The 9,889-nt window shown below is 64.4% G+C and overlaps 1 protein-coding gene across 1 annotated transcript in view; it reads right to left on the bottom strand.

Moving 5' to 3' along the window:
* SEZ6L2 (seizure related 6 homolog like 2) overlaps positions 1-9,889 on the bottom strand; it is a 15,858-nt gene continuing 5,969 nt past the window's right edge. The window contains 9 exon segments of the mRNA XM_065590965.1: positions 1-1,616; positions 2,457-2,559; positions 2,867-2,984; positions 3,255-3,323; positions 4,202-4,393; positions 4,497-4,653; positions 4,655-4,689; positions 5,771-5,965; positions 6,266-6,479. Of these exon segments, the coding sequence (XP_065447037.1) occupies positions 1,587-1,616; positions 2,457-2,559; positions 2,867-2,984; positions 3,255-3,323; positions 4,202-4,393; positions 4,497-4,653; positions 4,655-4,689; positions 5,771-5,965; positions 6,266-6,479 (1,113 nt within the window). The 3' untranslated portion in view covers positions 1-1,586.

The following is a 9,889-nucleotide window of genomic DNA, read 5'->3' as shown; positions in this document are numbered from 1 at the left end:
TTTTACAAATGGTGCAGTTTATTTATTGCTCCAAAATAAAAGCAAATGGAAAAACAGGACAATGGGGGAAGGGGTAGAAGGGGGGGCATGGGAGGGGAAGGGGCCTAACCACCCCCCAGGGTGAGCCACCAGGGACCCGGGTGTGTCAGGGAAGAGCCGATTCTCCCCCCCCCGCCCCCGTCTCCCCGGGTTGAAAGGCATTTAAAGGGACGTAGCAGAGGAATATGTATCCTCCTACATGTCACTCTTTAAAGGCAATGTCACTGTCTCCCTTCATTTCATTCTGGCAACGTCCCGTTAAGGACAAAACGCAGGGGGGTATACACGGCTGTACCCATCCCTTTAAGAATAACACAGCTAGGAGGACACTTTGAATAGCATCCCTTTAAGGATAAGTGTCCTCCTGTTTTTTATCCTCATGGGGGTGAATATAGAAGTAAATATCCCCCCTGCATTTATCCTTAAAGGGATGCTGTTCAACTAAATATCCTCCTGTGTTTTAACCCTTAAAGGGGAAGGGGTCAGTTCTAAATATGTTTTATCCTTAAAGGGATGATGTTTAACTCAGCGTCCTCCTGTCTCTTTTTTGACTCCTTAAAGGGGTGGGTTCAGGGGTATCTGTGGGCCAGTATTTTACTCTTAAAAGTAATGATTAAGAATTATGTTTAGTCTTAAAGGAGCATTGTGAAAATAAATGCCCTCCTGCCTCTTTTACCCTTAAAGGGATGAGTTCAGGAGTAACTGTCTCTCCCCTGCATTTTATGCCTAAAAGGAGCAATGGGGAATTATTTTTACCTTTAAACAGCTACCCTGAATGCCCTTAAAGGGATACGGTATAAAACACGGGAAGGTATTTATCGTTTAAGGAGATCCTGACAAGGAGCAAGGGATAAATATCCTCTGGCTTTTTCCTTAAAGGGAAGGTCAGCGTCACAAGGCGGGGGTGGGGGGGAAGAGGCCTGGTTTGTTATTGGGTGGTCTCTCAGGCGGTCTGCTACATGCTCCAGAACTCTGCGTGCTAATATATTATTGTACGGTCTCCTGCAAACCTCAAGGCGGCGGCACTCCCTGGTTACTACAGGGCCCTGTGAGCCGCAGGGCTTTGTGCATGGTTATTGCAGAGTGGGCCTACATTATTGTAGGGCCTCCTGAGAGCCGCAGGGCTGTGTGGGATTGTTTGTTACTGTAGGGTTTCCGACAACAGTTGTTTATGTAGGGTCGGCAGCTCCCACCACCCGAGAAGGGGTATTGGGGGGCGGGACGGTAGGACAGCCCCCTCCCCCCGCCCACCCTTGCCAGCCATGGTTGAGTAAATAAATAAATTAAATAAATAAATAAATAAATAACTGGGGACGGGGTTATAAATTAATTAATTACCGAAGCAGAAAACTGTGAGCGTTGGCACATGGACCTGGATATGTACAAAGTGGGAGGGGAGGTGGGGGGGAGCAAGGCATTCTGGGATGGCGTGAGCAGAGAGATAGGACATGGCCCCTCCTCCACGCGCTGCCCCCCCTTTACCCCCCCACGTCGTCTCTTCCCTTCTGCAAGACGCCCCCTCGCTCCGGACGGGGGACAGGGCCCCGTCAGATGGACACTTCGTATTCCCTGGTGTCCTGGGGGGGCAGAGACAGGGGAAACAGCATCATTTGGGGAATCAGAGCCCCCCTCATCCGTTCCCATCGCCCTGGCCAACAGCTCCCCCCCCACACACACAGCCCCCCCATCCATTCCCATCGCCCCGGCCAACAGCTCCCCCCACACAGCCCCCCAATCCGTTCCCATCGCTCTGGCCAACAGCTCCCCCACACACACACAGCCCCCACATCCGTTCCCATCCCCCCGGCCAACAGCTCCCCCCCATGCAGCCCCCGCATCCGTTCCCATCCCCCCAGCCAACAGCTCCCCCCAACAGCCCTCCCATCCGTTCCCATCCCCCCGGCCAACAGCTCCCCCACACAGCCCCCCCATCCGTTCCCAGCCCATCCCCCCAGCCAACAGCTCCCCCCCATCCTTTCCCATCACCCTCGCCAACAGCTCCCCCCACACAGCCCCCCCATCCATTCCCGTTGCCCATTCCCATCACCCTGGCCAACAGCTCCCCCACACACACAGCCCCCCCATCCGTTCCCATCCCCCCGGCCATCAGCTCCCCCCACACAGCCAACCTCATCCGTTCCCATCGCCCTGGCCAACAGCTGCCCCCCACACAGCCCCCCCATCCGTTCCCATCGCCCTGGCCAACAGCTGCCCCCCACACAGCCCCCCATCTGTTCCCAGCACAGCCCCCCAGCCAATAGCTCCCCCCTGTGCACCCCAATCCCTGCTCCAGCCCTGTGACAGTGAGAGGGGGGAGAGCGAGCGACAAGGAGTGGGGGCTGGAGGGAGTGGGGGCGGGGTCTCGGGGGAAGGGGTGGGGCCACGGGGCATTCGGTTTCCTGTGGGGAGCGGCTCACCCCAGCCTCGTAGAGGGGGTTGCTGAAGTCGGACTCCACGGTGATGGGCCTGTAGCTGTGGGAGCTGGAGAACGAGAAGCCGAACAAGGACTTGCCCTGGAACCTGGGACAGAGACATGGGGGGTGAGACCGACATGGGGGACCCAGCCACACCCTACATGCGATGGGGCCGCCGCCCCTTTAAGAGTCTCAAGCTCCACCCCCAACGAATATCATTCCACCCTCATTCCAACCCTCCCCTTTAAGACTCCAAAGCCCCGCCCTCAATGACCACCATGTCCTTTTAAGATTCACGGGCCCCGCCTCCCAGTGACTAAGTGCACGGCCCCGTTGGCCACCCTGTCCTTTTAAGAGCCCCAAGCCCCGCCTCCCAGCTGCCATACCCTCCCTCCTCATTGGCTGTGGCTTACTTGGTGTAATAGACGTAAATGCCACCAATCAGGAGAATGACCAGGATGATTGGCAGGAAGATCGCCAGGGCGATGTTACCCCCCTCCATCTGGTGGGAGGGGTCTGTCGTCTGGGTGACTGCGCAGAGACAGGCGGCCAATCAGAGAGGACAAAACCAATGACATCACAGCATCCCTGTTCCGTTCCCTGCAGCACCCCCTCGTGCCGCACTGGGACCTGCACTGACGGCCAGGGGAGAGCCCCACCCTGCCCCACGGCGCCCCCTGCCGAGCCCCCCCCATTCCCTTCCCCACGGAGCCCCTACCCCACGGCGCCCCCTGCCCAGCCCCCCCCACCCCCTGCCCCACGGCGCCCCCTCCTGAGCCCCTGCCCCACGGCGCCACCTACTGAGCCCCTTGTGCCTGTAATTTAAATGACCTTCTAGCTTCCGGTCATCCAGTAACTCCTCATACGCCACTGAGAACAGAGCAGAGAAAGAGTTAGAAGAGACAAGCAAGGGGCTGCGGGTCGGAGTGAGGGGCACGGCAGGGCTGCGGGTCGGAGTGAGGGGGCACGGCAGGGCTGCGGGTCGGAGTGAGGGGCACCGGCAGAGCTGGGGGGGGCACGGCAGGGCTGCAGGGGGCTGCGGGTCGGGAGTGAGGGGCACCGCAGGGCTGGCAGGGGGCTGCGGGTCGGGAGTGAGGGGCACGGCAGGGCTGCGGGTCGGAGTGAGGGGGCACGGCAGGGCTGGCAGGGGGCTGCGGGTCGGAGTGAGGGGCACGGCAGGGCTGCGGGTCGGAGTGAGGGGCACCGCAGGGCTGCAGGGGGCTGCGGGTCGGGAGTGAGGGGCACCGCAGGGCTGCGGGTCGGAGTGAGGGGGCACGGCAGGGCTGGCAGGGGGCTGCGGGTCGGAGTGAGGGGCACGGCAGGGCTGCGGGTCGGAGTGAGGGGCACGGCAGGGCTGCGGGGGGCTGCAGGTCGGAGTGAGGGGCACGGCAGGGCTGCAGGTCGGAGTGAGGGGCACGGCAGGGCTGCAGGTCGGAGTAAGGGGGCACGGCAGGGCTGGCAGGGGGCTGCGGGTCGGAGTGAGGGGCACTGCAGGACTGCAGGTCAGAGTGAGGGGCACGGCAGGGCTGCCGGGGGCTGCGGGTCGGGAGTGAGGGGCACCGCAGGACTGCGGGTCGGGAGTGAGGGGCACCGCAGGACTGCGGGTCGGGAGTGAGGGGCACCGGCAGAGCTGGGGGGGGGCACGGCAGGGCTGCAGGGGGCTGCGGGTCGGGAGTGAGGGGCACCGCAGGGCTGGCAGGGGGCTGCGGGTCGGGAGTGAGGGGCACTGCAGGGCTAGGGGGCGGTACCTTTGCAGAGGGGTGGCTGGCTGGTCCACTGGGACGGGTGCCCTGGGACGCAGGTGATGGTCACTTCCCCGATGAGCTCGAAGCCCTCGTAGCAGAAGAAACGCAGCGACTCGCCCGCCTGGTAGTGATGCTTGTAGAGTGTCTGGTAGCCGTTCTCGGGCACGCCGGGGTTCAGACACGGCTCGTACTTCACTGCAAGAGAGCAGAGCCCTTGACGCTGCCCCTCACTCCCAACCTGCAGCACCCCAGCCCCACCAGTGCCCCTCACTCCCAACCCGCAGCCCCCTGCACTCACAGACACACTTGGGGACGCGGTCGCTCCATTTGGGGGTTCCAGTGTCGCGGTTGTAGCAGGTCAGGGTGCTGCTCCCCTCCACCACGTAGCCCTCGTGGCAGAAGTACTGGACGTGGGAACCAATGGAGAAGCGTCGGTCTGAGACGCTTCGCTTCCCCATTAGCGATCTCCCCCGGGTCAGCACAGTTCACGACTGTGGGGAGAGAACAACGGGGGGAGGGAGCACAGGGTATGAGACACCCAGACACATACTAGGGCTCCCCAAGTCAGGACAAGGACTCAACCGCAACTTTGGACTGAAGCACTAAACTGGTGTGAGTAGTGGGATTCCAAGAGTCTGTCATTGGCCTGGGTGGTGGGAGTGATCACCCTGCTCCTGGGATGGGTGGTGGGAGCCGTGACCCCGCCCCTGGGATGGGTGGTGGAAGCCGTGACCCCGCCCCTGGGATGGTGGCAGGGACCACAACACCACAGTGTGAGATGTAGGATACCCAACCTGGAACTTTGTGGCTAAGGTCCCCTGCAGGAGGAAAGGACGCTCCCCTTTTCTGTGTCTGAGATGGGATTTGAACTCACAACCTGGCCGCCAGCCCTAGCCCTAGCCGGGGATTTGTTCAATACTGGTGGTAGCAGTGGGATACCTCACTCCACCGGCCCTGGCCGGGGGGTCTCATCATAAGGAGGGGATACTCTCTTGGCACTGTGGTGAGAATCCAACTTTGAAGCTTGGCTCTGAGCCTCAGAGAGGGGCAGGTCCCTCACTCCTGCTCTCCCAGCATGGGCTCTCCCCAGACGGGGTGAGCCTTAGGATGGGTGTCAGCAATGGGAGTGGACTCCCCCTTTTGGTACAAAAGGCAGGCACCTTGGTACTGAGCCCCAGCCTGAGGTAGCCTAAGGACTGGTGGCAACGGTGGGATACCCAGCTGTGTTACTGGTGGCAGCAGTGGGATGGCTGGCTGACCTGGTACACCTGCCCACTCTGTTGATGGTACTATGGGATCCCTGATTGTGCCGCAGTAGCAGTGGGGATACCAGGCTACCTTGTTAAGTAGCCAAGGGATAACGGGGGATGGGGGGAGAGGTGACGGCAAGTAAATCATGGTGAGAAGATGGGAGACAGGAATGGGAGGGACAGAGGGATACCTGGCCACGCCATTGGTGGAAGTGGTGGCCCATGGGGGGTGGGATGCCTGGCTGTGCTGTTGGTGGGAGAAGTGGGATCCAAAGGCAGCCCATGGGGCTAAGGGTTCCAGGGGAGGGCAGGGGTCACTCACTCTTCTGGCAGGTGGGGGGGCTGTTGCTCCAGGCCAGGTCCCACTGGCAGGTGAGGATGTCAGAGCCCACGATGTCGTAGCCCGGCTCGCACTGGTAGGTGAGCACCGTGCCCCGGATGGCAGCCGCATGCGAGGCCGTGCGCCAGCCAAACTCCACCTCTGGCAGCTCTGGGCATGTGTCGTTCCGGGGCACCTCTGGGGGTGGAGAGGTGAGGGGGGGCAGGGTTCCCTTCCTGCTACCCCCCTGGCCCGCACCTCCTCCAGCCTGGCCCCCCTTCACTCGCCCACCTCTCATCTCCTGTTGCCTCAGAACCCCCCAGCGCTCCTTTCCCCTGCCGCCCTGTTCCCCACATCCCCCTCCATCTGACCCCCTTGTGTCTCCTTGTGATCCCTCCCCCCCGCTGCCTCAGTACCCCCTCCCCCTCTCAGCCCCAACCCTGCCTCCTCCCACCTGAACCTCCCCGCTCACGGCCCCCCCCACTGCACGGGCCCTACCAGAGAAGCGGATGAGGAAGCCCTGGCTGAGGCCGAAGAGGGGGTCGCTGGGGTCCGACTGGAACTGCAGGGTGGCGGCGCTGGCCGAGGTGTAGAGGCGGAAGCGGGGGTGGGCACCCATGTACTGCCCCAGCACCCGGCCCGTCAGGTCCTCGCCGTCCAGCACCGTCAGCACGTCGCTCTTCCGGATGTTTAGGCTGTGTGGGAGTGGGGGGTGTCAGGGGCTGGAGAGTGAGACTGGGGGCCAGGGGAGCGATGGGAGGTTATGGAGTTGGAGGGGGCAGAGGAGCGATGGGGGACATTGGTGTTAGCGGTGGGATACCTGACAGCACAGTTGGTGAGAGCCGTGGGATGATGGGGGTAAGTGGATCATGACAGAGGAAAGATTGGGGGGGGGGTCAGTCCGAGAGAGGGGGAAGGAGGGAAGGAGCAGGGTCGTTGGGGGGGGTCGGTCTGAGAGGGGGGAAGGAGGGGAAGGAGCAGGGTCGTTGGGGGGGGTCGGTCTGAGAGGGGGGAAGGAGGGGAAGGAGCAGGGTCGCTGGGGAGGGGTCGGTCCGAGAGGGGGGAAGGAGGGGAAGGAGCAGGGTCGTTGGGGGGGGTCGGTCCGAGAGGGGGGAAGGAGGGGAAGGAGCAGGGTCGTTGGGGGGGGTCGGTCTGAGAGGGGGGAAGGAGGGGAAGGAGCAGGGTCGGGGGGGGGTCGGTCTGAGAGGGGGGAAGGAGGGGAAGGAGCACGGTCGTTGGGGGGGGTCGGTCTGAGAGGGGGGAAGGAGGGGAAGGAGCAGGGTCGTTGGGGGGGGTCGGTCCGAGAGGGGGGAAGGAGCAGGGTCGTTGGGGGGGGTCGGTCTGAGAGGGGGGAAGGAGGGGAAGGAGCAGCGTCGTGGGGGGTCGGTCTGAGAGGGGGGAAGGAGGGGAAGGAGCAGGGTCGTTGGGGGGGGTCGGTCTCAGAGGGGGGAAGGAGGGGAAGGAGCAGGGTCGTTGGGGGCGGTCGGTCCGAGAGGGGGGAAGGAGGGGAAGGAGCAGGGTCGTTGGGGGGGGGTCGGTCTGAGAGAGGGGGAAGGAGGGGAAGGAGCAGGGTCATTGGGGGGGGGGTCGGTCCGAGAGAAGGGGAAGGAGGGGAAGGAGCAGGGTCGTTGGGGGCGGTCGGTCCGAGAGGGGGGAAGGAGGGGAAGGAGCAGGGTCGTTGGGGGGGGGTCGGTCTGAGAGAGGGGGAAGGAGCAGGGTCGTTGGGGGGGTCGGTCGAAGAGAGGGGGAAGGAGGGGAAGGAGCAGGGTCGTTGGGGGGGTCGGTCTGAGAGAGGGGGAAGGAGCAGGGTCGTTGGGGGGGGTTGGTCTGAGAGGGGGGAAGGAGCAGGGTCGTTGGGGGGGGTCGGTCTGAGAGGGGGGAAGGAGGGGAAGGAGCAGGGTCGTTGGGGGGGGTCGGTCCGAGAGGGGGGAAGGAGCAGGGTCGTTGGGGGGGGTCGGTCTGAGAGGGGGGAAGGAGGGGAAGGAGCAGGGTCGTTGGGGGGGGTCGGTCTCAGAGGGGGGAAGGAGGGGAAGGAGCAGGGTCGTTGGGGGCGGTCGGTCCGAGAGGGGGGAAGGAGGGGAAGGAGCAGGGTCGTTGGGGGGGGGTCGGTCTGAGAGAGGGGGAAGGAGGGGAAGGAGCAGGGTCATTGGGGGGGGGGTCGGTCCGAGAGAAGGGGAAGGAGGGGAAGGAGCAGGGTCGTTGGGGGCGGTCGGTCCGAGAGGGGGGAAGGAGGGGAAGGAGCAGGGTCGTTGGGGGGGGGGATCGGTCTGAGAGAGGGGGAAGGAGCAGGGTCGTTGGGGGGGGTCGGTCGAAGAGAGGGGGAAGGAGGGGAAGGAGCAGGGTCGTTGGGGGGTCGGTCTGAGAGAGGGGGAAGGAGCAGGGTCGTTGGGGGGGGTTGGTCTGAGAGGGGGGAAGGAGCAGGGTCGTTGGGGGGGTCGGTCCGAGAGGGGGAAGGAGGGGAAGGAGCAGGGTCGTGGGGGGGGTCGGTCCGAGAGGGGGAAGGAGGGGAAGGAGCAGGGTCGTTGGGGGGGGTCGGTCCGAGAGGGGGGAAGGAGGGGAAGGAGCAGGGTCGTGGGGGGGGTCGGTCTTTGAGGGGGGAAAGAGGGGAAGGAGCAGGGTCGTTGGGGGGGGTCGGTCTGAGAGGGGGGAAGGAGGGGAAGGAGCAGGGTCGTTGGGGGGGGTCGGTCCGAGAGGGGGGAAGGAGCAGGGTTGTTGGGGGGGGGTCGGTCCGAGAGGGGGGGAAGGAGCAGGGTCGTTGGGGGGGGGTCGGTCTGAGAGAGGGGAAGGAGGGGAAGGAGCAGGGTCGTTGGGGGGGGTCGGTCTGAGAGAGGGGGAAGGAGCAGGGTCGTTGGGGGGGTCGGTCTGAGAGGGGGGAAGGAGGGGAAGGAGCAGGGTCGTTGGGGGGGGTTGGTCTGAGAGAGGGGGAAGGAGCAGGGTCGTTGGGGGGGGTCGGTCTGAGAGGGGGGAAGGAGGGGAAGGAGCAGGGTCGTTGGGGGGGGTCGGTCCGAGAGGGGGGAAGGAGGGGAAGGAGCAGGGTCGTTGGGGGGGGTCGGTCTGAGAGGGGGGAAGGAGCAGGGTCGTTGGGGGGGGTCGGTCTGAGAGGGGGGAAGGAGGGGAAGGAGCAGGGTCGTTGGGTGGGTCGGTCTAAGAGAAGGGGAAGGAGGGGAAGGAGCAGGGTCGTTGGGGGGGGTCGGTCTGAGGGGGTGAAGGAGGGGAAGGAGCAGGGTCGTGGGGGGGGTCGGTCTGAGAGGGGGGAAGGAGGGGAAGGAGCAGGGTCGGGGGGGGTCGGTCTGAGAGGGGGGAAGGAGGGGAAGGAGCAGGGTCGTTGGGGGGGGTCGATCTGAGAGGAGGAAGGAGGGGAAGGAGCAGGGTCGTGGGGGGGGGTCGGTCTGAGAGGGGGGAAGGAGGGGAAGGAGCAGGGTCGGGGGGGGTCGGTCTGAGAGGGGGGAAGGAGGGGAAGGAGCAGGGTCGTTGGGGGGGGTTGGTCTGAGAGGGGGGTAGGAGCAGGGTCGTTGGGGGGGTCAGTCAGAGGGGGGGAAGGAGGGGAAGGAGCAGGGTCGTTGGGGGGTCGATCTGAGAGGGGGAAGGAGGGGAAGGAGCAGGGTCGTGGGAGGGGTCGGTCTGAGAGGGGGGAAGGAGGGGAAAGAGCAGGGTCGGGGGGGGTCGGTCCGAGAGGGGGGAAGGAGGGGAAGGAGCAGGGTCGTTGGGGGGGGTCGGTCTGAGAGAGGGGGAAGGAGGGGAAGGAGCAGGCGGTCGTTGGGGGGGTTCGGTCTGAGAGAGGGGGAAGGAGGGGAAGGAGCAGGGTCGTTGGGGGGGTCGGTCTGAGAGGGGGGAAGGAGGGGAAGGAGCAGGGTCGTGGGGGGGGGGTCGGTCTGAGAGAGGGGGAAGGAGCAGGGTCGTGGGGGGGGTCGGTCTGAGAGAGGGGGAAGGAGCAGGGTCGTGGGGGGGGTCGGTCTAAGAGAAGGGGAAGGAGGGGAAGGAGCAGGGTCGTTGGGGGGGGTCGGTCTGAGAGGGGGGAAGGAGGGAAGGAGCAGGGTCGTTGGGGGGGTCGGTCTGAGAGAGGGGGAAGGAGCAGCGTCGTGGGGGGGGTCGGTCTGAGAGGGGGGAAGGAGGGGAAGGAGC

This window comes from Chrysemys picta, chromosome 4 (genome assembly GCF_011386835.1).
Source record: "Chrysemys picta bellii isolate R12L10 chromosome 4, ASM1138683v2, whole genome shotgun sequence".
In the NCBI taxonomy this organism is placed as follows: domain Eukaryota; kingdom Metazoa; phylum Chordata; order Testudines; family Emydidae; genus Chrysemys; species Chrysemys picta.
Note: the sequence above shows the minus strand (reverse complement) of the source record. Positions and strands in the feature narration are given on the sequence as shown.